Source organism: Phodopus roborovskii, unplaced genomic scaffold (genome assembly GCF_943737965.1).
Source record: "Phodopus roborovskii unplaced genomic scaffold, PHOROB, whole genome shotgun sequence".
NCBI lineage: Eukaryota > Metazoa > Chordata > Mammalia > Rodentia > Cricetidae > Phodopus > Phodopus roborovskii.
Genome location: NW_026126571.1, coordinates 27,667,464 through 27,695,048, shown reverse-complemented (window position 1 = coordinate 27,695,048; position 27,585 = coordinate 27,667,464). Strand labels below are relative to the sequence as shown.

The following is a 27,585-nucleotide window of genomic DNA, read 5'->3' as shown; positions in this document are numbered from 1 at the left end:
TGAAATTTAAATATATGTGTTTTTTTCATGTGTGTGCATGCACACACACAGGCATGCATACACATTTCACACACAGTCAAGCAGCCCTCCTTGAAGTTCACTGCATTAGTAATATTTAAGCTTTTCCTGAGGTTTTATTTGTGCAATTGAAGAATAAACTTAGGTTTGTCCATTGCAGGTATGGCTACTGTGTAGTGTCTGCTTCACTGTCAGAACTGGCCCTTTTGGATGGCTGGTTGTATCACTAACAGCAAATTTATTTTGGGTCTGTGAATTACTGTGTTTTCTTTTAATACAGATCCATCCTGCTGTGTTGGAAGCATAGCTTTGGGTAGCTTATTTGACTTTAGAGATAGATGAGGTCTCTTGAGCCAATAAATTTTCCTAGAATTATTTTTGACTATCAGAAGTACTGTAATAAAGAGTCAAGTTTAACCTATTTTTGCAAGCTGTACTACAGTCAGATTGGTTATTCATTTAAGGAGTAGAAAATAGTCAGTTTCTCTTTCTTCACTTGAGAGAGAGAGTGAGTGTGTGTGTGTGTGCGCGCGCGCGTGTGCTTGACTACCCTTTGGAAGGGTATACCCCATTTAGACTTAGGAATACTTTTAGTAGAGGAGGAAAGTTGGATCACTCCCCAATCTATAATATTGAGACATATTTAACCAGCCTAGAATTTTGAACTCTAGCAAATCACTCTGCTGCCTTTGCATTCTATTTAGATATGGGCGACGGCAATGAAAGAACTGAGTTGTTACTTGTTTTTTCATGTCATCTATATAGGAAAGCCAAAGTTACTTTCCTAATTGGTTTAATTTCCAGCCCAGTGATCTTAAAAACAGCTTGTATTGGATTTGTATCTCTTGCATTGTTTAAAAATTTCAGATTTTTGTTTCTGTCATTGTTAGTCATTTTAAGGCCATTCTTCGAGTATTTTGGTGGAAAAACTGTTTAGTAGTTCCCCTTACACAGATGCCTTTCTTAACCTTTTTCTTTTATGGCAGAATTATAATAAATCTGACCAATATACTTGTTGCTTGATACTTACTTGTTTGTGGCACTTAAAATTTTTTCAGGGGTTAGCCTCTAGGGTGTATGTGGGCTCTCTGGATTCTCTATGGTAATGCCAGACTGAACAAACCTTCTGCATGGCAAGATGTCAAGCAGCATGAGGTTAGAAACAACCCTCTTAGAGTAAGCTTCTGTTTGGTAACAAGTCTTTTTTTATGTAAGTGACACAAATTAATTAGATTTCTTGTTTTAATCAGAATCAGTCGGATTTGTCAGATGAAGAGTTGAATGATGATCTTCTACAGAGTGATAATGAAGATGAAGAAAATTTCAGGTACTCAGTATTTACTCATTAAAAAAAAACTGGGCCATATTTAAATCGATGGGAACTGTTTATATATTTTGTAATTATAATGAGTAATTGAATAAATAATAAGGTATTGGACTTCTAACATACATTCTGAGTGAGATATTGGTATATTCTGATGTGGAAGCCATATAGATTGTTTCCATAAATAGGTCAATGGCTTAAAGTTACGTACATTATTCAGAGCAGTTTATAAAGGCTCAGCGCTTTGAGTACTTAGAGTATAGTGATCCCTGACTTGATGTAGGCAATTGCAGTTTGATGTTGCTGTGCTTGTTTTTCTTTCAGATAATTTTTACTGATGCCACTCTGGAGAGAGAAATACTCAGAAAATTTCAAATTTTAGGAAGAACCATGGGAAAAACACATCTTTCTGGGTTATAAATTTGATTGCAAATATATCATATGAAGGCCGTAGACTTGAAACTTGCTTTCTCACATAGTTTGTGGCTAAAAGTATAGTTTTAAATTATTTTATCAATGAAATGCATTTACCAATTCTTTTTGATATCTTTGGAGTTTGTCCAGAAGCTTGAAGTCTATGGTGTGTTCAGTTTTTCTGTATAGGATGCTTTCTGTGAGCACAGATTTACTCTGTGGTCTTGCATTTGAATTTTTTTTTAAAAAAATACTTTTATTTAATTAAAAAAGTTTTGTATATAGTGTTTTGCCTAAATGCATGTGTGTATCATTTGTGTGCCCTCTGAGGTCAGAAGAGGGTATCAGATTCCCTGAAACTGGAGGTACAGATGATTGTGAGCCATCATGTGGGTGCTGGGATTAGAACCTGGGTCCTCTAGAAGAAAAAGCCAGTGTTACCAGCTAAGCCATATCTCCAGTCACTGCATTTGAACTCTTACCTTGAAATGTTTGCCCTTTAGGAGTTAGTGATTAATAGGTATAATATGGGCTTTGTGGCTTTAAGACCTTTTGCTCTCTTATGAAGAAATTTCCAATGTGTTTGGTTTAGTTTTTTGAGACAAGGACCATATTGTAGTGTAGGCTGTTCTGTAACTCATGCCAATCTTCCTTCCTCAGCCTCTTGAGTGCTGGAATTATAGACATGAGCTATCACAACTGGTGGTGTATCAATTATTTTTTAAAGTATATTTGTAATTAGTGTACATTTATTTGAACATTGAGATCTACTTTGACACAGATTTTTATGTTTAATTTTCTTAAAGAAAAGCTTAACAATTTGCATCATATGTTTTTTAAAAAGAATCCAAATTGTTCTCAACATTCTAATTGTGTGGGTTCAGCAGTTAAGAGCGCTTACTGCTCCTGCAGAGGACCTATAACAGGTTACCCACAATCACCTATAAGGCCCAGGGGATCATACGCTCTCTTCTGGCCTGTGAGTACCGGGCTACATACAGTGCACATACTATATGTAGGCAGTCATAAAGTAAAATAAATTTAATTAATTCTTAAATAAGTCTTAAAAACAATCCTGTGATTTTTTTTTTTTTCCTGATTATTGAGTAGTATTCTTCTAATAGTCATACCATCTAGATTCCATCTGTTTCATTCTTTAAAAGTAGATGCCAGGCATGGTGGCACATGCCTTAAATACTAGCAGTCAACTTCAGAGTGAGTTCCTGGATAGCCAGGGCCACAGAGGGGACCCCCCCCCCACCCCTACCCCAAGACATTTACTTCTTAGATGTGTGGTAGCTAGACCAGCTTCTTCATCAGGCAGACTTCATTCTTTAGGTCAGATAATAGAGCTGAAAAGTGGCGATGCTGTCTATATTGTGGGTCAGTGTCCCTGGGTCATTTAGAATCTAGTGCATAGATTGTTAAGAGTGTACTCAACCCAGTGGTTGTTTAAGTCTCACTCTTCAATTATTAGTGACACAGTTTTGTGCTTCTTCTCAGTGTGTCTTTCATTTTGTTTTGTCTTCTAGTTCTCAGGGTGTCACTATCAGTCTGAATACCACCTCTGGCATAGTTACATCGTTTGAGCTGTCTGACAATACCAACGACCAGTCTGGAGAACAGGAATCTGAGTATGAACAAGGAGAAGATGAACTAGCCTACCACAAACCCGAGGAACAAGAACTGTATACTCAGGAGTACCCAGAGGAAGGACAGTATGAAGGCCATGATGCAGAGTTGACAGAAGACCAAATAGAATATGGGGATGAGCCAGAGGAGGAGCAGCTGTACAATGATGAAGTGCTGGACATCGAAATCAATGAACCTTTAGATGAATTTACAGTGAGTCTTTTCTCTTTTGAAAGGCCAAAGATAACATGGCTCCCTGCGCATAGGTTTCTAGGCTGATTTGAAATCTATTTACCTCCCATGGGAAGGAGAGAAATTAGACCTTATTATCACTGTCTGCCAGTTTCTTTATCAGAGCTATGACAAAGTTTGTGTTGACAGCTTGTTTGGCCAGCATTAATGCTCCTTTGTCATTCTGGAAGGCTGCAAAGAATCGTGACCTTGAGGATTGCACCCTAAGGAAGAAAACAGCTTTGTGTGGTAGAGGCACACTGTCAATGTTAGAAGTACTTAATGCAGAGCTTTTATCCAGGCTTTAGACAAGATCTGATAAAGTCCTTCTAAGGTGAAAAGATTATTGACCTGCTAAAGACATCTTTAAGGTGCTAATATTCCACAGTGATTGATGTCCTGTTTTCATTCATTCCTTTCTGACTATGGACTGTCTAAACCTGAATAAAGAGATTGAGGTTAGTTTAGAAAATGTCACACATAATTTGTTATCTGTAATCTGCAAGCTAAGATGGTGTTGGTTTTTATTTCAGAAAGATGGCTTTTGTGGGTAGTGTTTATTTTTATTAAAAACTGGGAAAGAATGAGATACTGGTATAAGATTGGTCATCTGTCATAATGGTACATTATCAGAAAAGGCTTGTGTTTTTTTAAAAAAAAAAAAACAGCACCTAATGGCATTCATACTGGAAAGATGTTACTGATTCATTGTATAATGCCTAAGGGTTTAATTTCATTGGGGTCCCATGAAGACAGAGTGGTGGTCGGGCTGCTGAGATGCGCTGGAGATGTGTAGTATCAGGACCTGTAGAACCCTTGTTGGTAGTAGTAGCACTCTCACTTGTGGTGGCATCATTTAGTGTGTGCTTGCATTTGAGGACAGCAGCCAACAGTTAATGATTCTTGGTCATTTATGTGTGTAGCAGCCTACTTCACAAGGGGTTGGTGATAAAGATCTTGAAAATATTTTGTTCAGTCATAGCTGTGCTTTGATGTCTCATGAGGTAGAGCCTTATTCTTCAGAAAGTATGTATAGTTTGTGGTCAGTAGAGTCATGAAACAGCAACTTGGAGCCTGATGTCTGTAGCCCTATAATGATGTATTTTAGTAATCAGTCCTTCAGTAGCTGGACAGTGTCCTCTAATACTGGTATGCTTGCTTATATGAGACACTGTAATTTAAAATGCTTGTTGAATTAACCCAAGGTCTTCTTGAAAATGTGTCTTGTTTTCTTGTAGTATTTGACTGTTATAGTTCATTTGTAACATAAGCTGTTCACTTCTTGGGTCCTTTACTCTCTTAAGTAGTCAGCACATCTTTATTAACAGATAGACATAAAATATTGTTGAGCCATAAGAAGCATGGAAAGTGTGTATTAGGGTTGAGTTTGCTCAGCCACTTTGTCCTATAGACTTGTGAAGAGAGAGCTTACAGTCAGAGAGAAGTTTTCTTCTTAAATGTTTTGTTATCCAACATAGGACTATGTAAAATTCCAGGAATAATACAAAATCTACTTAAGCAAATCAGCATCATGTGGTTCAAGATTCAGGTAATTAAAAGAATAAAATATTTCCATTGAAACATTTATGGAACTCTTTTACATTAAAATGAACTCTTTCCCAAAATTTACAAAAGCTTCAGAAACTTCAAATTTCACTTAGAAATTATGAATGTGCTAATATTTTGCAGATGAATGTTCTGTGAGCAGTGGTAGCCTACTTTACTATTGCTGTTAGAGCCACAGCCATCATTTTCTTTCTTCATGGATAGAACAGTGGTAGTGTCTGAAGTGACTGCCCTGAGTAGGAAGAGATCAGAATGAAGCTGTGGAATACTTTGCTCTTGTTGAGCAGCCAGGCCTTGTCTGTCCCTGATGGGCATATTGTCATGGCACCAGTAAACATGTGAATAGAATACCCATAGGGGTATTCAGTTTATTGAGTGGTTTAAACTGGTTCCTTGTCATAGCCAAAATTAACTCTGAAATGTGACCCACAAGCACAGGCTTTCTTGTGAGAGCCCACCTATAAAATCATAGATTTGGTTTAGAACTGGCCATAGAATCCTTAAGACCATAACACAAATTTTGTAACTAGAAGGTATTCTGTCACCTTTGAAGAAAGGGAGATGGCAGGGGTGTTGAGAAACTTCAGCACAGCTCCAGAGGTTTGTTTTATTGGGTAAGGTGAATTTTGCAAGCATCATTGTTGAGCCTGATTTCATTTTACAATCTGTATTCTGGTAACAGTAAGAACTGTATTGCTCAGTAGCCAACAGAATAGTATTTGTTGGTGACATTAGAGTGTATTCACTGTGTAGTTAACACCAAATGAGATTTCGTAAAACACTGTTTTGTAAAATTGAGTTCAAATTTACCATTTGTGTAGAAAGTAGCAGACTATTCCATGGTGTTATTTGGTTGAAATGTTGGTTAGTATCTTTTTGATGGGATGCTAACAGTTTTTGTGCATAGTGGAATGCAGTGTTAGGATCACCTTGAGAAGCAGGCAGGTCAGCTCTCCCTCCCTCATTACTTTGTGGTAATGCCAGCAGCTGTCAATCTGCTTTCTTTGCCAGTGCCAGTCTCCAGTTACCTTGCCTTCTACCTTGCCTAAGCCCAGAAGGGACAAGCTTGCCTATTGATAAGCCCTTCCCATTTCATGAAAAACTTGGAATAATCTTTTCACCCAAGGGAAAGAAAGGCCTGATGAATCCACTGTAGTGTGATGTCTGAAAGGCAATTTGCTGTGTCAAATTGTCCCACTCTGTTGTCTCTGGCCTTAGGTTGTCAAGAGGCTTGGGTGATTGGCTCCTGCTGCTGCCAAGCTCCTCAGTGAGCACACAAGCCTGGGTTTTGTAAGGCTTTTTCTTTGGGCACAGCCGTGAAGGCTGTTCAACGGGGGCTTGGGCCTGAAACTGAGCCATTGCCACTGTCCTCATTGCTGGACCAGCATGTACGCTTGGTTTGCATGACCATGCAGAAGAAGCTCCTATGCTGTGTGCTCGCTCAGGGCATCACAATAGAATGTGTTAAAATAACTCTGCATGAATCGTACATGAAAAGTGGTTGAAAACACCCAAAAGCTTTTTGAGAAAAATGTTTCTTCTCTTTAATGGCCGTTAGGATGAAGAATACTTGCAGGCTTATGGTGGGCAACAAGGGCTGCAAGTGCGGGAAGACTGTGAGGCTGAAGATGACTTAGATGAGATTACTGATTCCCAGGTTGCTTCTGAGACCCACGAGGTACTTATTCAACTTCTACAGTTTCCTGAGTTTCTTTTTTTCCAGATTTAAAATGAGCCCCAACCCCCGCCGTTTAAGTGTTAGTGAAAAGTTGATTTGTCTGTAAACTGCGTTGTAGTAGAAACCCAAGACTGTGTCTAGAGACATGAGTTTTGATGTCTGGTGCCTGTGAGAAGTATGTGCCCTGGATCAGTAATGCTTGTCTTTTTATTATTGCATGTTAATGGTGTGTGTGTGTGTGTGTGTGTGTGTGTGTGTGTGTGTGTGTGTGTGTCCGCGCATGCGTGCGCGAGCGTGCATGTGTGTTTGTGAGTATCTGCATGGCACACACATGGTTAGGGCAGCTTGAGTCTCTTCTCTCCTACTGTTATGTGGGTTCTGAGAGTGTTCTAAGGGGTCAAACTCAACTTCATAAGACTTGTACAACAAATGCTTCACCTGCTGAATATAGTAGCTGGCCCAAGTGCTGGTGTTAAAAAGGGATATTTAGGGCTGAGTTTCAAAAGTACGATATCAGTGCCTTGAAATCAGTGCTATAATTATTTTAATTAGTTAGTATTAGCTAATTTGGACCATTATTCAAGAAACACTGCAAGATTTTCTGTTTTAAGTTCTGTCTTAGATGTTGAAGAAACTGATGACCTGGGTTTCTGCCCCCAAGGAAGTTGCAGGCTAATATAGGAAGAAGGTGCTTAAAATTACCATTATGCACAGCTCAAAGTAACAGTTCCCAGGAGTATGGAAGGGGTCCATGTCTGAAGCTATGTGGAAAATATGACCGCTGAAGTCCTCTTGAAAGAACAGTGGGCCTCTGGTAATTCCAAGCTGCTCTCTCACTGAGGATGGGTAGGCACTGTAGTTAGGACTATATAATAGGCCAGAAAACTTTGTTGGCTCTGGCGACTTTCTTAAAACTTAACCTGTTTTTCCTCTAATAATTTCTTTAATGTTCTCTTCTATCTTCCAGAGAAAAGAGACACAAAAGTCGGTGTTTCCTGGCTTAAGCTATTTCTTTCCATTGAGTGTTAGTGTTAACAACAGGGCTTTAAAAGAATACATATTCTTTTCTCTGTGAGAGCTGGGTGTAAGCTGTTTGGACTTTTTCTTTTGTACTTTGTGTCTTACTCTCACTCTTTGAAATAAATTACAACAATAAATGAGACTAGTGTAAGAGACTATTTACCCTGATTGTGCAGTTGGAGAAGGATGGTGTCTAATCCAGGGAACCATGACAGAGTTGAAGGAGCCCCAGGACAGGCAGCCTAGTTGCCCATAGCTTTCAGAATCATTCTGCCCAGCACACTACTCACCCAGCTTGCTCAGGCCTTCAAGGCCACTTGAGATAGAAATCAAGACGACCTGAAAGGAGGGAGCGGAGCAGATGGAAGGCCGCAAGACAGTCTTTGGTTGATCAAAGGCTGGAAAGGAAAAATTTGATGCATATGTCCTTGTGAGGTAAACAAATGAGCCATAAGCATATGAAAATATATGCAACAAGGTAAGGATTAAACCTGTTTTAATATTGGCAAAACCTGCCATTATTGGAAGATGTAGGTTTACTTTGTTAGGGAATATGTATTAGAAATGTCACAAACCCATTTCTCTGGGTTCTGCTTTTTTTTTTTTTTTGAGACAGGGTTTCTCTGTTGTTTTGGAGTCTGCCCTGGAACTAGCTCTTGTAGACCAGGCTGGTCTTGAACTCACAGAAATATGCCTGCCTCTGCCTCTGGAGTGCTGGAGTTAAAGGCTTGCGCCCCCCTCCCCCACGCTTGTGCATATTTTGTGAGCATATAACTACTTGTTCTTTGTTCTCTGTCTAGGTGTGCTTGTGTACCCAGTGGCTTTGAAAAAAAGCCGCAGGTCTGTTTATATGTCAGAACAGAGGTCCCACATGTAAGGGGGGACAGATCTCTCTGGTCATGATCACAGTGCTGTGGGTGAGCAGGGCCTCAGGGAAGTGCTGCTTCTGGGGAGGTGACTCAAGATTCAGCCCAGTTCTACCAAGTCCTGGTCTTCTCACATCTTCCATGGGTCTGTGTCAGACCACTTTGCTAGCTTTAAACACCCTCACTGTCCTTGACAGGCTCAGCAACCCCGAAGCATGTTGTCCTTTGACTCAACACTTCTACTTTAGTGAATTTATTTAAAGGGGTAATGTAAGATGGAGTGAAAATCCTTGTACATGTAAAGCCCTAGTATGTGTGTGTGTCGGTAGTGTAAACATTCCATTAAGTCACCATACTGGCTCCATAGGAGAGGAACCCATGTCTTCCCTTTGCTGTCCACCATGGAAAGATTGGTCTAATTAAGTCAAAAGGGCTAGGCCATATGTTTTGCTCTTAGCTCCACTATGCTCTGTGTCTAAATTGTTTGTAAATCTAAAAACAGTCAAAAGTCTGAATGGAAATAAAATAGCCATAGTGATTGCTTTTAGACTGGGATTATTTAGTCATGACCAGAGTTTTCTGTTAATCCCAGTATTGGAGTGTTATACACAAGTGACTCATGGGAGTTCACTGGCCAGATAGTCTAGCAGAAATAGGGATTTTTGGATTCAGTGAAAGATCTGTCTGAGGGATTAAGGGAGAGACTGATTGAAGATACTCAGTGACCTCCTGGCATGTGTGCATGCACTGCACACCACACCATACACACACCACACACACACACACACACACACACACACACACACACACACACACACACACACACAGAGAGAGAGAGAGAGAGAGAGAGTAATAGTTTATATTCAGTGAATCAGTAATTTATGTATCAATGATTTAAGTTTTTATTCATGAATATACCCAGTTTACCATCTTGTCAGGTGCAAGCCAGAGACACAGGTCTACACAATCACCTACAGCAAGCAGCCTGATTTCTTTTCAAAGTCCTCCAGTCAGGTGAAGCTGAGATTCTTGTCTTTTACCACAAGGAAGAATTTCAGGATAAACTAGAATGAAGTAGAGTTGAATGAGAGAAAGCGAGCTAGGGAGAGAGAGGAAGAGAGAGAGAGAGAGAGAGAGAGAGAGAGAGAGAGAGAGAGAGAGAGAGAGAGAGAGAGAGAGAGAGAGATAATGAGAGAATGAGAATTACACAGGGTTAAAAGAAAGACTCCCACGGAAAAAAATAAGCTCTTCCCAGCCTTAGTCACACTGAATTATGTTTTGATAGGAGCCACATACCCTTAACACATGTAGGTTCTTCAAGATACTGAGAAATTTAAATGAGATCATAGGTAGCTCTCTGAAGTGCTTTGATGGGATTTCAACTGATGAGGTCATAAGAATGGCAGATTGAATTAGAATGTTTTTATTGTAAAGTTAATTGTGTTATGAGATTCTCATAAAATATATGGGAAAGGAGTAAGGACAACCTCAAGGCCTTCAGAGTGTTTCATTGTATTTTCGAATTCTTTTTTGAATATATCTCTATATAAAAGGGATATTGTGATTCTGTTGACAGCCCTCATGATTTATCTTGTTAATTATGCTGAAATCGTTGATTTGCCACTTGTGAGAGGTTTCTCCTTTCTTATCTTGGTGTTTCCGTACTTTCCCATCTTTTTATCCTATCTTACTGTCATTTATGAGGGACAATCCTATTACCCTCCAGAAAAGTCAAATTCAGCTTAAAGGAAAGTTTCCTGTTTTATACCCAGCACTCACATAGAAAAGATGAAAGTATTCTTTTAGAGCCCTGATATTAACACCCAATTAGACACTTTCTTCTACAGCTGCACAATTGGGGTGAAGAGGCTCTTTATACTAATCTTACTTTTTTCTAGGTTTTAATTTATTTGAAAGAGTGAGACACAAAGTATAAAATGTCAAATTCAGCTTAGAAGAAAGTGCTGGTTTACATCCAGTACTCACAGAGGAAAGATTGGAGGAGTCTAAAGCCCTGATATTAACACCCAAAGCAAAGAAATGGCTTAAGCCAGGAAACACTGGCTTTTTAAAGTCCCAGCTTTCCAGAGGCTAACACTTTTGTTTTTCCCCACTTTATTTGATGTAATTATACTAGAAGTTCATCTTAGGGTCTGCTTGCTTCCCCCCTTTGTTTTTGTGGTATTGGGGATTGAACCTAGCATCTAAAGCATGTTAAACAAGGGATGTGCCACTGAGCTACACCCATAACCTCATGTTTAGCTGTTTTTGCTTAACATAGTTTTTAATTAATTCAAGTACATATATGTAGCAATGGTTATTCCGTTTATTGATAGACCTTATTGTTTCTTTTCCTCTTCTAAGATAATTGGTTGTTTCTAGTGTTTTTTTTTTTTTTGCTGTTGTTGTTGTGTTATGGTTGAATGTTTACCATTTTGTGGATATACATTTTTTGATTTGTTGTTAGGTATTAGTAGAATTACCAAGCTAGGCTAGCATGGTTTGTTTGTTTGTTTGAGGGTAATTACCAAATGGTTTTCTAAAAGTGATTGTGCTGTTTTATACCCTTCATCTGGTTGAGAGTTCTCCTTGTTCCTCATTTGCTACTGGTGTTTTTCTTCAGCCCTTCAATGGCTGTATCATTTTGGGTTTTGCTTTCATTTCCTTGATGGCTAATGATACTGAGCACTGTTCATGTATTCTTTTGGAGTTTATATAGTCCATCGGGTTTGGTTTTAGTTGTCTTTAAGCAGGGTGAGTTTTTTTTGTTTGTTTGTTTGTTTTTGTTTTTGTTTTTTTGAGACAAGGTTTCTCTGTGAAACAGTACTGGCTATCCTGGAACTCATTCTATAGACCAGACTGGCCTCAACTCATAGAAATCCTCCTGCCTCTGTCTCCCGAGTATTGGGATTAAAGGCATGTGCCACCACTGCCCAACCACATGTTGTCTTTTTATATGTTACAGAATATATAAAGTCTTTATTGAGATTGTTTCTATAATTTTACTCTACATAGACAGTATAGTTTTTTCTTTTTTTTTTTTATAAATTTTTATTTAAATTAGAAACAATCTTATTTTACATATCAATCCCAGTTCCCTCTCCCTCCCATCCTCCCATATCCCCCCCCACCACCACCCCTATCCCACACCCCATCCACTCCCCAGGGAGGGTGAGGCCTTCAAAGTCTGTCACATCATTTGGGGCAGGGCCTAGGCCCTTTCCCACGTGTCTAGGCTGAGAGTATCCCTCCATAGGGAATGGGCTCCAAAATCCCATTCGTGCACTAGGGATAAATACTGGTTCCACTGCTAGTGGCCCCATAGACTGCCCAGGCTTCCCAATTGACACCCACGTTAGGGGCCTTGGTTTGGTCCTGAGCTGGTTCCCCAGCTGTGAGACTGGGGTCCATGAGCTCTCACTTGCTCAGATCAGCTGTTTCCGTGGGTTTCCCCAGCATGGTCTTGACAACTTTGATCATCACTCCTCCCTTTCTACAATTGGATTTCAGAAGTTTGGCTCAGTGTTTAGCTGTGGATCTCTGCTTCTGCTTCCATCAGCTACTGGATGCAGGCTCTAGAATGTCATTTAAGGTAGTCACCAATCTCATTGTAGGGGAAGGTCATTAGACTATTACTTAGATTCTCAGTTTGGGGTCATCCTTGTGGATTCCTAGACATTTCCCTAGTGCCAGATTTCTCTTTAAACCTGTAATGGCTCCCTCTATGAAGGTATCTCTTTTCTTGCTCTCCTCTATTCTTCCCCGGATTCAATCTTCCTGATCCCTCATGTCCCCCCCCCCCCCCCCCGTTTTCTTCTCCCCTCTTCTTTCTCCTACCCCTTCCCCCCACTGTACTCCCAGTTTGCAGAGGAGATCTTATCCCTTTCCCCTTCTCTGGAGGATCATGTATGTCTCTCTTAGGATCCTCCTTGCTTCCTAGCTTCTCTGGAGGTGTGGATTAGAGCCTGGTAATTCTTTGCTCTATGTCTAATATGACAGCATAGTTTATTTGTATGTTCTTAGTGTCTGTGATCTTGAGAATGGTTGCTAGTTAAGTGTTTATATATATTTTAGATATCAAGTAGGTTAGTTTGTGAAATTATGTTTTCTGAATCTCTGAATTCTGTCTTCATTTTCTGAAATTTGTGTTTAAATGAGATTAGATAATTCAGGGTGTTATGGCTGTAAACAAATAAATGAATATAATTATATGGGAGTTTTGCCTATAACATGCTGGCATGCCATGTGTGTGTAGTACTTTTGAAGGTCAGAAGAGATGTCATCAGACCTCCTGGGTCTTTTGTTGAGCCATTTTCCCAACCCCCAAACTTAATTTTTTTCCATATTTTATTTTTTTGATTTCATTTTACATTCCAACCATAGTTATCTCTCCCACCCCTTCTCCCATCACCCCTTGCCTCCTTCCTAAAATTATGGCCCCTGGATTTGAACCAGGGATCTCTTGATCTGCAGTTAAATGCTCTATCCCTGAGCTATTCTCCCTAGCCAAATTTAAACTTTTTAAGTGGATGAAGACCAAGTAGATTTGTGACCTAAGAAAATTTTGACTACCCCATGATTGTAAAATTAGCTTCTTTTCTTGTGGAAGGTTTGTGTTGTTAAATAGTGTTAGTTTAGAGTTAGAGGTTGCTTTGTCTAATAGCATCTGAAATATGAGAGTAATCCATTGTTTTTAAATAAAGATTTTTTTCCAGCTGTTGCACTGGTTTGCTATGAAGGCTTTCCTTCCCATCAAGTCAGGGTAGTTTTTGTGTTGTCAGCTGGCTTTTTTTTTTTTTTTTAAACCTCCATCTTTTTGCTCCGTTAATTTGATTTTATAAAGTCTGTATGTTAGCAATTTAACGGTTGGAAAAATGCAACGGAAACCAGGTAGTGTAAACCCACCAACTTTATTTTTCTAAGGTTCTTTTGTGTAATGTAATTGTCAATGTCTACTAGAAGTCTGGTTAGAGCTTTGATAGATATGGCCATGTATCTCTAGATTAAAATGGACAAGTTCATTATTTTAAGTTTATTTTAATTTTTAAAGGTTTTATTTCTTTATTTGTGTCTGTGTTTGCATGCGTGCGCACGTGTGTGTTTACATTCGTGTTTGGTTATATACATGAGTGCAAGTGCCCATGTATACCAGAAGAGGGTGTATGATCTGCTAGTGCTGGAGTTACTGGGGGTTGTAAATCACATGATGTGGGTGCTGAAAACTCAGTTTAGATACTTTGATGGAGCAGTATGTACTCTTAACCACAGAATCATTTCTCTAGCCCCCAGGTTAATATTTTAACAAATTATCTGTTAATGAAGGCATTTTAGTTCTTTTTTTGTAACCAGAATCCTTTTCTTTCTGTTGACTTACTGACTTCCAGTGCAAGCTTCAAAGTCTAGCTTCAAAGCAGACTTTCTTGCCTTATTTTTAGTGCTAGGAGCAAGTCACTAAGTGCTAGCTTGAGTCTTGCTCTCAGATTGAAGATGTTCTTTTCTATTCTAGTTTCCTGGTGGTGATTTTCTAATCAATACCAAATTTTAGTAGTCCCTTCTTTGTATCACATAACTGCTACAATAAGGTTTTTTCTTTGGTGTAAATGATTTCCTCTCTGTGGCCATATTACTGAATATGGTCTGTGGATCCAAGAGTTGGCCTTACTGGAAGCTTGTGAGGAATGTGGACTCTCAGGTCCCACTCTGGCCTTCCAAGTTCAGAATCAGCTTCTGATCAGGATCTCCATTCACTGGAGTACGCTAAGACAGAACAGTCCTGCCTGAGTATTTGGAGGTACAGTAGGGACATAGTGGCATTGGTGCCTTGAGGGATCATCATACATGCCACTCATTCTATTTTCAGAATTGTATACAATGATATAGAAGAGGCAGTGTTACATTAGCAAGAATGAAATACTGGGGCGCAGAATTCTCCACCATGCTGAACCTCACAGAACTGAATAGCCATAGCTTCATTAGACTAAAAGTGAACTGTCAGTCTCCATGTTCAGCATTTGGATTCCTGGAGCTGTGTTCTTTTTGTACTACTTGTTATAAATTCTGTCTTACTGTTAGCTTTTCACAATGAGAATGTTTAGGCAAAGGCAATTCATAGTGATTCTTTGGTTTTAGCTTCTTTTGTTTTTTCTAACAGTGTGCCTTTTTGTGTTTTTTTTTTTTTTTAAGAGTAAAGAATCATTCATGATAATGAAGAGGCAAGCTGCATTTTTTTTTAAAAGACAATTCACAGTGATTCTTTGGTTTTAGCTTCTTTTGTTTTTTCTAACAGTGTGCCTTTTTGTGTGTGTGTTTTTTTTTTTAAGAGTAAAGAATCATTCGTGATAATGAAGAGGCAAGCTGCATTTTTTTTTTTTAAACATTGTTAGAAAGTGTTTACATGAACCCTATAATCAGTGCATGCCTGTCTTCAGCTGCCAGTGTGCTGCTGAGACTGACCTGAGAGGGAGGTAATAGGGCCATAGGAGCTCAGAAGGTAGAATTGTATGAAAACATATGCTTTAGTTTGGGTTTGGCACTGAGGGAGTTTTTGTAAGGGACTCTGCTAAAGGAAAACTTGGTTTTAGTATGAAAAAGTGGCAAAGGAATGGTTTGGTTTTTTTATTGGTCTCAACACTAAGTATGTGGTAAGTTAACTCTGTAGACAACAAGAGTGAAGTAAATAGGAAGGGAAGGCATAGTGAAGTGTTGTGAAGACTCCAGCAGTAGCAAGCAGCCACGAACCCCAAAACTGACAGGAACAGCTGACAGAAGGTCAAAGTATATGTGGTTTGGAATTATGAGCTGTTCAGTGTATGTTGCTGAAGTAGCCATTGTAGCTACCAGATGGATTCTGTACTGTTGACTCTAGTGTTACCTCGATGGTATGGATTTACAGATGTTATGTTACATTGTAGTCATACACAAATTAAGTTGTGTGGGAACTTTGCTGAGGTCTGGAATTAGACATAAGGCAGCAGGGATGTTCACCTGATGTCTGTGTTCTAGCAAGTGTGAGTAGCAACAGTTTAGGAAGTCCTCATGTATTAACTACAGGTAGGAATTTGAAGGCTTTCCAAAGGTAAGTTTCCTTTTAATATGTGAAGTTTTCTTTCCACTGGAGTTGTCATGTTTCACACAGCCCTTTACTAGGATCTTAGAAGTATCCTTACATTTTAAGTGACTATGAACTCACCTCTCCTTGTTTATCTCTGTCTGTTTGTAGGGAGGAATGGAAACCCTGGAACTCCAGAAGGACATAAAAGAAGAATCAGATGAAGAAGATGATGACGATGAAGAATCTGGAAGATTGCGTTTCAAAACTGAAAGGAAAGAAGGAACAATTATTAGGCTTTCAGATGTAACTAGAGAGAGAAGGAACATTCCAGAAACTTTGGGTAATTTTTGGTTTTGGCCTATGGGTTATCTATCTATCTATCTATCTATCTATCTATCTATCTATCTATCTATCTATCTATTTTGGCCTGTTTCCCCAGTCTTCATTTCTACTCCAGATGTCTCCATATCTTATTATGATTGACTGTTGGTGAGGGTGTGTGATATATGGGAGACTGGCGTTCAGCTTTGCTGTGCTAATCATTCTGCCAGACAACCACTTCTGGGTTATGTGTTTAAGTGAAATATTTAAAAATATTTATTTTTTTAATGGCTTTCTTTGGGAGTATATGGTCCAAAGCTACTCTCCTTCATGCCCTGTGTTCCTTACTGTACTGAGGTGGTGATATAGGGATGTTTGGCAGGGTACTGGCTCTCTTCTACTCGACTGCTCCTCAGGTAGCCAGAACTAAATTGGTTTTATTTTGCACTTGTAACATCCTTGTAGTCATCCTTTTGGGTTCTCTCTGTCTGTTGTTCCTAAGTGTTCAGCGACTAGCTTATAGAGATCATTAACTGGATGTTGAGTTAGCTGTTGAAGACCTTTCTCAAATTGTTGCTGGGTGACAGCAGTTACCCTATCCCTATCTATAATTTGTGCCTTTTCCCACTGATCATTGGGTCTAATTGGAGTTTCATAGTCACCCCAGTGGCTGGGAATATTGCTTAGTGGTAGAAACATTTCTCTAAAACAATGAAACTTTTGGGGCCACTCCCAGCCATGCTGACTGCTCAAGAAGATTGCATTTTCAGTGTGCTGCTTGGACTTTAGGAGAACAGGAAGACAAGGCTCAAAGGATATCAAAGTCTACATACCTTTTTATTTGGGTCTAGATAAAAATCAAGACGAAGGCCTCATCACCTTGATGATCTCTCTCTGTCTGTCTCTCTGTCCATGTCTCTGTCTCTGTCTCTCTCTCTCATGTGTGTACTTGTATGTTGGTACTGAAATTGGCAGCCACATCTTAGTCACTTACCTTTATTTTGAAATACCATTGTTTGTGCTTTGTATTAGTTATTTTCTATTGTTGTGACAAAATGCCATGGCCAAAGCAACTTAATAGAAAAGTGTTGTTGAGCTGATAGTTACAGAGGGTTTGAGTTCATGATGGCAAAGCAAAGGTGTGGTGGCAGGGACAGCTGAGAGCTCGCTCAAGCCTTGATCCACGGATAAGAGGCAGAGAACACCACAGACACAGTGGAATAGTGTGAGTCATGTGAAACCACAAATCCTGCCCCCCCAGTGACATACCTTTCCAACAAGGCCATCCATATCTCTTAATCCTTCCCAAACAATTCTACCAGCTAGGACCAAGCATTCATATATATGAACCTATGGTACCTTGTCATTCAAAGCTTGGAGCCTGGAACCCTGGCTAGGAACAGTGAGTAAATGAAGAAAAGACAGGCACACATGCAGTGAACCTGGGATCAGGTGAGTTTCTTTAACATTGCCTTGAGCTACCTCCAGCTACTTGTTGGACCCTCAGCTTTTTCATTATGTACAACACAGGAGAAGGGGAAAGCTAGTATTGGTAGAAAGTCTGTATAGGGGAGCAGTTTCAGGCAGTAAACATCTGGGAGGAGGAAACTGATAGTCTTTGCCCACACAGGTCAGTTCATAATTGGACTCTGACTCCAAGGAAAGCTTTGCCATTCTTCTTGAGCCTAGCCCACATGAGTGTAATGACTTTTGCCACTTTCCCATGGGTCAGTTGGCCATGGAGTCCTCAAAATAATCGTATGCATCTCAAAAACATATTCTCAGGATTTCCCCCACTTGGGGCTTCTCCTGTTTCCTAACCTCTAAGGGGCCATTTTCATTCAAACGACAACATGGTTGTTTTTACTACTTAAAAGGCGAAAGCAGCATATATATTCCAGGGCACATACAAATTCTCCTAGTGAGCACTAAGCTGCCATCATCAAAAACTCATCTCATTATCATAGTTGTTAGTATTCATTTTATCTCCCTCCTGGGATGTTGTTACAAGCAGTTTCCTGCCAGCCTGGTCACAGAGCCACATCAGCCCCAAAATAACACAGAGACTCTGTGTTAGGTATAAAGCTGTTGGCCTATTACTAGCGTTTCTTATTGGCTAGCTCTGCCTTAACTGTTAATCCATTTCTATCACTCTTAAGTGTTTCCATGTGGTCTTATCTTACTGGAGAAAGGGTTTGGACCGCTTACTCCTCTTGGTCCTACATTTCTATTCCTTTGTATTACATATCCCAGAATCTTCTTGTCTCCTAATCCTATAATATTTACTCCATTAACATTTAGCAAGATTTAAGGAAAATATTCCATCATCTATCCTATCTTTGTGAGTCTAAAGTCTTTTATGTAACTTATCTTTAATAGGAAAACTATAACCATAACTATCTGTCTTCAACTCCATCAAAGATCACAGAAGGATAATATATAAACTCTAGAAATGACAGAGATAACTCGCTGCCTGGTCAGTTACCCGAAGTTCTTCCCTAATGTTCCGTCTTCAGCATATGCTCAATAGAGTTTCTGGCAGACTCCTTAGCAAAGCAGGAAACTTTAAACTGTCTACCTGTATTGGCAGTTTGTCAGTCATTTTTCTCTGTGTCCTGCAGAATGTCTGGCAGACTCTTCCATGAAGCAGGAATCCTACATCAATTCCATTTTGTTTCAGCAGTCACTTTTCTGTGGGTCCTGCATGTCCATTATACAGCACAAAGTCAAACAGTCTAGACAAGAGCAGTATCTTGCTCAAATGGCTAGTCTTGCCATATTGGAAGAAAACTCCCTAACAAGTTTCTTAATCGTCCATCTTCCTTTCTGATGCAGGTGGTGTTGCCAGGAGCAGTTGTGTCTCATTGTTAAGAAAACCCTAAACCATTTTAAATGCCATATGCTATAGGTCTTTGAAAGGTTTGAAGAATACTTATCCATCTCAAATATATCTCTGTATCTGTATATCTAGAAATCCTAACTAACATGACTATAAATTTAGACTGTTACTGATAACTGTCTATAATCTGTACTAAATTAGATTACATTTTTAAATGAGCTATATAAACACAATACCTAAATAAGAGGAGAAATATACATATCACAAAATTGACCTTAAATTTGTTATCAATAACTGAAAATCCATTCTAAAACAAAGTATTGATTCCTATACCATAATTCCTTTTTTACCTTTAAAAAAAGATTGGTTGTGATCATTAAGCATTTATAACCAACCCCATTAAATGAAAACAAACATAAACAATATTTGGGAATTTGTGTGTTGTTCTTTCCAACTGTTTCCTGCTGTTAGGGGGTGCTGTCTTGGGGATCCTAAGAAATCGCAGAAATGCTGGTTGTAGTGGTCTGCAAGCTTGCCTTGTCCCCACTGTTTTGGATGTTGGGTTACCTGGGACACTGTTTCAGGGGGTCTTGCTTGATCAAACCATGTTAGTCTGGAAGGAATCCATAGCTTTTCATTTTCTATGGAAACAAAAACAAATTCTTTTCCCCAGTAACCTGTCCTTAGACTTCAATTTCGAAGTCAAAGCATTTTTAAAATAAATAAATTGGGTCAGTTCAGCAGCATTGATAATCAAGTGTGTTTTAACAGTTGTTGTTCCTTCCTTATCATTTGAGCAGTTCAAAGACAACACAAAAGCATACAGTATCCAGACTCTCTGTGTACTTCTTCGTGTGGCTTTTTTATTACTCTATTTTTTACTTCTATTTTTTCAATTTTTGAGATAGGGTTTCTTTGTGTAACGGTGGCTGCCCCGGAATTCACTCTGTATACTACCAGGCTGGCCTTGAAATCAGAGATCTGCTTGCCTCTGCCTCCCAAGTGCTGGAATTAAAGACGTGTGCCACCATACTCAGCTACTCTCTTTCTTTCTATTTTTTTTTTTTAAACACTTTATCCTGGTTTTTTTTTTTTTTTTTTGAATCTCCCAAGCCTATCTGTATTTTTAAACACACTAAAACCCTTTATAGGTTTTTCTTTATCTGAATCTGTCTTTACTGTAAATCTTTATCTTTTTGTGGCCATGAGTGCTTTATCTACGAAACAACACATTGCTTTCCAATATGGCAGGGGTACATTTACTCTCAGCAGTGAAAGCTGTGCTCACTGCCTTGGTCTATGCTGCCAGCTTGGAGATATCGTCACTGCCATTGCCAGCTGCTCGTACACACCATTCAACTGTTAGCAGGGCTTCTTAAAAGAGCTCTGTGGTTTTTTGCTGCTCATGCCCAATCAGGAAGACTCTCTTAAAGGAGCCATACCAGTCTCTGGTTGTCTCTAGCAAAACAGAACCCGCTTGAGAAAAATGCTGCTACCAAGAAGCCTTGTTTGTCTCTGTTCTTTTGTTTCTAAAAATCCCATTTTAAGCTTTTGTCAAGTTTTAAGTGGAAGTTCTTAGTACCCATGTTGTAGGTGCTATTTTGTTACGAGCAGTTTCCTGCCAGTCTGGTCCCAGAGCTGCATGAGCCCCAAAATAACACACAGACTCTATCTATATTGGATATAAATCTGTTGGCCTGTTACTAGTGTTTCTTATTGGCTAGCTCTGTCTTAAATGTTAACCCATTTCTATCAATCTAAGTGGTCTTACTGGAGATAGGGTCCGGACTTCTTACTCCCTTTACTACATTTTGACTCCTGTGTACTACATCTCCCAGAATCCTTTTTGTCTCCTAGTCCCACCTATCTTGCCTTCCTATTTGCCAACAGTGCTTTATTCTGTAACCAATAAAAGAAACATAATAACAGAATGACATCTCCCTTCAGGATGTGAGTGTGGTTGTTCTGAAACATTCCACTTGTCTGTCTTTATACTTTAATTTGGCACATCCTTTTTCAGGATCTTTGCCTTCCCTTCTTTTCCCGAGTCATTTATACTTTCCTTTATTCAGAAAGCTGTCAAGTCTGCTTTCTTTTCAAGGTACCTGGCAGCTCTAACTAGTAGTCTTCAGAGACAAAGGCTGGGACTGTTGTATTGTTGTAGATGAGTTGCACCCTTGAAATGTGGGGAGGAGAGGGCTTAGATCCCTTAGACGTGGTGTTATAAGGATAAACAATTTGATTATTTACTGTTTTTTCTGAAAAAGACTAAATATTTTTGTGGAATGTGGTAATTTGGCTAGGTAATTGGGCAAAGGAAAATGTTAAAAGTTCTTTTGTCTTATTGGGCAGTGGTGGTGCTTGCCTTTAATTCCAGCACTTTGGAGGCAGAGGTAGGTGCATCTCTGTGAGTCTGAGGCCAGCCTCGTCTTCAGAGTAAGTTTCAAGACAGTCAGGGATAACATAGTGAGACCCTGTCTCAAGCCCCACGCACTCCAAAAAAGTTCTTTTGTCTCTATTTAGAGTTATAATGTATGGAAGCCTAATGTTTGCAAAGTTTACCAGTAACTTCAAAAAGAATGTCACCACCCATCAGTGATGGGGCTTCCTGCTGGACTCACACCTTCCCAGACAGTGGGTGTATACAAGGCTTGGTGAGAAAGCCTCTGAGAGCTGCATGTTTACATGAGTGTCACCTGTTAGCTTGTGTCCCCAATCCCAAGATGGAGTTTATTGGATAGTAAAGCCGTTTTGCCTGCTTTTATACTAAAAGTGTGTTTCTACTAGAGTCCCTTTGTTCTCTAGTGATATGTTGTTTTTGAACAGTTGGTTTTGGTTTTTGGTTTGTGTTTTTTTTTTTTGTTTGTTTGTTTTTTGTTTTTTGTTTTTTTTGGTCATTTTGTTTACAAATAAAAACTTTAAATAAATTAGATTAATTTATTTTGCTTTGCGTCTCTGTCTGAATGTGTGTATGTATATCACCTGTATGTGTTGATGCCTGTGGCGTTCAGAAGAGGGGCCTGGATCCCCTGGAACTGGAATTAGGAATGGTTGTGAATGGCCATGCCATGTGGATTGTGGGTTCTAGGAATTGGACCCTGGTCCTGTGGAAGTGTAGCTGGTGATCTTAATTCTTGAGCTATCTCTCCAGCCCACAAATAACAACTTACTACCTAAGTAATATATAATCTTTATTGATGTTGAGAATCTTTTGTTCTTTAAAGAATAATCAAATGCTGCCATGGTACCTCCCATTTCTGACTCTGAAAGCATGTATGTGAAGTGATGAGTTCTTTTTGAGATCTAGAAGGGAGTTTCGTCACTTTCAAACACATAATGGTTGCCTTGTGTAAAGAGCACTAATTTACACACATTTACACACAATTACACACTTTCTCTCCACTGTTAAGAGCTGAATTTCAGTTGTTGATTGGGATATTTACTTTAGACTGGGTTAAAAGTATAATTTAGGGCTTTCATTTAAGTTAGTCTTACTTAATTGGTTAGCCTTTTTCTCAGTCAGGATTATACAAGTTAACTTTACAAAAGACTATGTAAGTGATGGTTTTCTTTAGTTTCCCAAGGATGACACGCAACTGTGAATTAATCATTCTGTGCAGATGATGTCACTGGTGTAGGTGGTAATGTTCTGGTAGAGCCCAATATCTTAACATCTTGATATTAAGATGGCTAGACCATGTGTGTAAAGGGTCGTCAGTTCATTGTTTATGAAAGTGCCAGGGTGGGCTACACATGGACACTTTGACCATTTTTGTTTGTTTGTTTTTGTTTTTAGACTGAGCCTAGAAGTGAAGAGCAGTGGCTTCTCTTGTTTTAGGAAGCAGACTTGGACTTGGGTGGTCTTTGAAAGTAGCATGGTCAATGAGGGAAAGTACTTTTTATTTCTTGATGCTAAGCTTGTTATTAGCTCTCTGAATTTTTGTTCAGTCCCACTGACATGTGCATCATGTTAATTACTTTTTATTGTTTAGACTTAAAGAAAGCTATGGCAATCTTTACATCTTACTCTGTTGAACTACCACCCTAGCTACTTCCATTGAAGACCAAAGACCTGTGGGAAGAAAGCCTTTCTAGTGACAATGGACAGTTCTTAATGCTAGTAGTCAAATACTCATTTTTTTATACTATGATCCTTGTTTTTGTTTTAAAATTGTTTTGGATTCAGTTATCTTTTGAGATTTGTCATTTTTATTATATCTTGCCAAACTGTATTCCATAAGCATGTATTCATTCTAACTATTCTATAATTATTTGGAACCAAATATGTTGTTATTAGTTATGAAAGGAATGGGGAGTATAATTGTAGATGTTTTATGATATATCTTTTTAGTAAGATCTGTACATAGTTCAGGAAATACTTATGGGGAGATTAACATTTCAGTTGAAGTTACAAATGTAATTTCTATTCTGTCATATTTTGGTGACCTTTTGTGACAGCTTGTCTCAATTGGAGGAGAGCATTTTTTCTTGCTGATTAAAGATGTCATTTGAAACCATTTTATTACTGAGAATAGTAAAATTAATCTTGACATTCAGAACCACTAGAAAAATAATTGCTGATTCACTGCATAAAATGTGTGTGTGAAGTAATCATGTAGTCAAGATTAAAATAAAAAAAATCTGTGCTGGTTAAAAGGAGATTATTATGTTTTCTTTCCGATAGATCCATATTCATTTGGAGGAGAGGGAATACCATATCAACATTTTTAAGAAAATGAATTATAGCTTACAGATTATTAGTCTGAGGTTGCAAAGTAGACTCTGGTGATACTTAAAAACCAGTAGTGTTTAGTGATGTTTTCACAAAATACACGTTTACTAATTAAAGATATATTACCACATTTAGACACTACTTTAAAGGGATCCTATTTGAATGACAGGGCTTTTTTCCCCTTAGGGACTGTATTTTAACACTTGTACATCTTTTTCCATAGAGCTTTCAGCAGAAGCCAAAGCTGCTTTGCTTGAATTTGAAGAAAGAGAGCGACAGCATAAGCAGGGACGCTATGGTTCCAGGCGGGGAGGAAGGCGAGGAGGCTCTCTGATGTGCCGTGGAATGGGAGACCAGAGACGAGAGAACAGCGAGAGAGGAAGGGTGAAAGAGCACAGGCCCGCCCTGCTTCCTACGCAGCCTCCTGTCGTGGTAAGTATGGGGTTTTATTGCCGTGTCTAACAGTTCTGGAGCAATGAAAGTATGTTATTGTGAGACATGATTCATACCGAAGAAGTAGAAGCAATGGTTGAAGTTTCTGAGTTTTGGTCTGTGGTACAATTTCATTTGTAGTCTGAGGATTGGGTCTTTCCATTAATGGGTAGTTAAAAAAAATCCACCTCAGCACTTCCATTGAGCAGCTGGTGGCTTGTGTGTCCAAGTGAGCCCTGCTTTTCTCCCCTACTAGAATGAAGCCCTCTCAAGCACACTATTTTTGATATGGTGATGTTAATACAGATAGAATTTAGGCTATAGTTGATTATTTTATAGAGTGTTTTTCTTTTGTGTGTGTGTGTGTGTGTGTGTGTGTAGAGGGGGTTTCGAGATGGCTTCTCTGTGTAATACTGGCTGTTCTAGAACTCACTTTGTAGACCAGGCTGGCCTTTGCCTCCTAGTGCTGGGATTAAAGGCGTGCACCACCATCACCTAGATAGAGTATTTTTCTATAGGTTTTCCCTTTACTATCAGTTTTTCTTAATTGTATCTTATGAAACTATTCATGACTTGAGACTGAATTATGTAGTTAAACTTGGGTAAATTTCTTCAGAGTATCTCAGAACAAAGAAAGGAGTTATGGTGTTTATTGATTTTCCTTTTGTTCAGCTAGAAATAAACTTCTTGGCTTTCTCCTTTGGAAGTCAGTATTAGGAAGAAACATAATGCAAGATGTATCCCTAGTGTATATCATAAACCCCTCTAAGGCTTGTAGTATGCACTTGACCTTTGTAACAGTATTTCAGGTACTATCCATTGTTGAGATGATGAAGTCGAAAGGGTGACTGTTGGTTTTTTTATGAATCTAGTTTTAATGTATCCCAGAGGAAGAAGAAAATGATAGCATTTGAAAGTTTGTTGACATCAATACATAGCTCTGTTGCAAACAGTTTGGTTGGTTCTCAATTAAACAGTTATGCCCCAGCTTGGTTTTGCGTCATCATGAGTGCCACGGAACTCATACACACACACACACACACACACACACACACACACACACACACACACACGAATATTTATTTTTTACAAGTGAGGGAGGTTAATGGGTAGAGGACTGGAAATACTATTAACACCCAGTCAAACAGCAAAGGTAACTGGTATCCTGACAGAGTAGCTGTGCCTTTGGCTCCTGGTTACTGACCACCTGATGGGTTGCATTGCCATCAAACAGCTGGTAGACTGAGTCTGACCAGCAGCCATGCATTTAAATCAGGCTTAACAGCATCCAACAGAAACCAACCAAGGAATTTGAGGCAGTCACCTGGTATTTCCAATTTAGCTTTTTCTTCATTGTTGAGCTTACCATGGCTAAAATTCCTGTTTCTGTTTCACACATTTTTATGTCATGGGATAACAATAGTTAGCCTGTTAGCTATTCTCAGTGACATTATATTTTTACTTTTAGGCAGTTGCTCTTCTTTTCCCTCCTTGTCAGAAAGTTAGGGGCACTCCATCCCCAGTCAAATGTGCTAGGGTCTGAAATGGGGAGGGGACAACCCTCCATTTCAGTGCCAGCCTCTTTCAGTGAGCTCATACAACACACACATGGCAGTTTCCCAATTTCATATATTACACACTTGGGTGCATAAAGGCAACGAGCCCTGGATTCTCGAAAGAGGAAAAAGTTCAGGTTTATTGGTTCCAGAGTCTTTGGGGACATCTTTTTGAGGAAGACAGTCAGTCAGTGCCATATACAATTTAACTTTATAATCTTCTTGTTCTCTGGCGCCTCTCCTTGTCCTTCATCAGACTGGCTCTTCTTCAATTTGCCATACCTGTCACATGATGAGCAGTCACTTTTGTAGAGAAGGCATCATTGGGAGTTCCTTGCCATATGTGTTGTATTTTTCATTGGAATTCAGAGACTATAATGGGGCATCATCCTAGTGAAAACAACTAATTAGATAGTGGAATTATAAGTGGCACTACTAATTGGCACTGTAGCTGATTTGATTTGTGGATAAAAGCAAAACTCATGGAATCAGATTATCTGAATCCAACTCACTTTCTGGCATTGTTAGGAATAGGCTTGCTGCTTCCTGTACAACCTCCCACTGGGGACTTGAGATAAGGGACTGCAACAGGTTGCAGGGCCACTTCTTTTAATATACTGTATCCATCTCTCCTCCTTCTTGAATGTACAGGAAGTCCTTTCTCCTGGTTTTCTCCATTCATGGTCTGTTAATTCTCTCTGAGCGAGAATGCATCCCTTTTCTGCAGTGGAGCCTTGGCCCAGATACCACTTTCTCAGAGCAATTTCTTAGAATAGCTTTCTGTAGCACTGACCCTTTCTCAGTGTCAGGCTTCTAGTGCTCTCTCCTGTCTGGCTCCTCAAGGAGAGGCTGTGCTTAGATGCTATGGGTAGCTTTGATTGTTATGGATAGTTTCGTTTCCTGGGGTGAATTTAATTTTCTTCTCTCCTTGTCATGGATTGGTTGGACTGTGTGCTATCTTGTGAGTCTGTGGCGCAGCTTATTTATCCTGTGTATACAATTTATGTACAAGTTGTTACTGTAAGTTTATTTCTGAGAAATTAAATGGTAGAAGCTTGATAGCACATCAGCATTACTTTAGTTTTCTTCTAAATTCTGATTTGTTAATTTTTCTCTTTTGGTGATTTTCAGGCTCACTCTCCAAGATTAATCCCTCCTCCACAGCCACAGCCTCCTCCTCCACCACCACCACCTCAGCAGCAGCCAATCAGAAGTCTTTTCCAACAGCAGCAGCTACAGCCTCTACTCCCCTTACAGCACCCCCACCATCCCTCCCCACCTCAGGGAGTGCACATGCCCCCCCAGATCGAGACTCCAAGGATGATGCTGACCCCTCCCCCAGTGACTCCTCAGCAGCCCAAGAACATCCACATCAATCCACACTTTAAGGGGACGGTGGTGACCCCTGTTCAAGGTGCGTGTTCTTTCCTGGTATGTGTTGAAGTACTCTAGTGGCAGATTACAGAGCCACCATAGTAGCAGCTAGATTCACAGGCACTGCCCCAGGCACCTTGACTTTGTTAGAGAGCAAAGCAGACAAGAGTTCTCTTTATGCTCTTGTTCTTTCATGAGCAGAGGCAGTTCATCAGGATCCAAGGTTGGTAAGTAGGGCATGTGTGGCATGCTAGGTGCAGATGCAGAGGAAGAATAAAGCAGAGTTTAGGGAGGCAGTGGATACAGTTATCTGGGGGTTCATTGAGCAGGTTAGTTCTAAAGATGTTCAGAAGGATAAGGAATGACCCATCAGGGAAGATGGTCTGAAGTCTTGGAGAGCTATATAACTACCAAGGGAGGTTGATAGTGAGCACAAAGAGAGATGACCAGTGCTTTATGGAATGACAAAAGGAGGGAAGTGATGCAGGATCCCACTTGTCTAGGCACTCTAAGGACTTATTTTTTACTGGG

The 27,585-nt window shown here is 39.5% G+C and overlaps 1 protein-coding gene across 5 annotated transcripts in view; it reads left to right on the top strand.

Annotated features, from left to right (window-relative positions):
• Positions 1-27,585, top strand: part of Rbm33 (RNA binding motif protein 33) — a 103,489-nt gene that overhangs the window by 26,858 nt on the left and 49,046 nt on the right. For 3 of the 5 annotated variants that reach the window (XM_051203148.1, XM_051203145.1, XM_051203144.1), the window contains exons 4-9: positions 1,269-1,345; positions 3,289-3,601; positions 6,744-6,863; positions 15,969-16,140; positions 23,916-24,124; positions 26,812-27,094. In XM_051203148.1, coding sequence (XP_051059105.1) covers positions 1,269-1,345; positions 3,289-3,601; positions 6,744-6,863; positions 15,969-16,140; positions 23,916-24,124; positions 26,812-27,094 — 1,174 coding nt within the window. The remainder of the gene's footprint in view (positions 1-1,268; positions 1,346-3,288; positions 3,602-6,743; positions 6,864-15,968; positions 16,141-23,915; positions 24,125-26,811; positions 27,095-27,585) is intronic. The other 2 variants (XM_051203149.1, XM_051203147.1) reach the window with 1 other exon arrangement.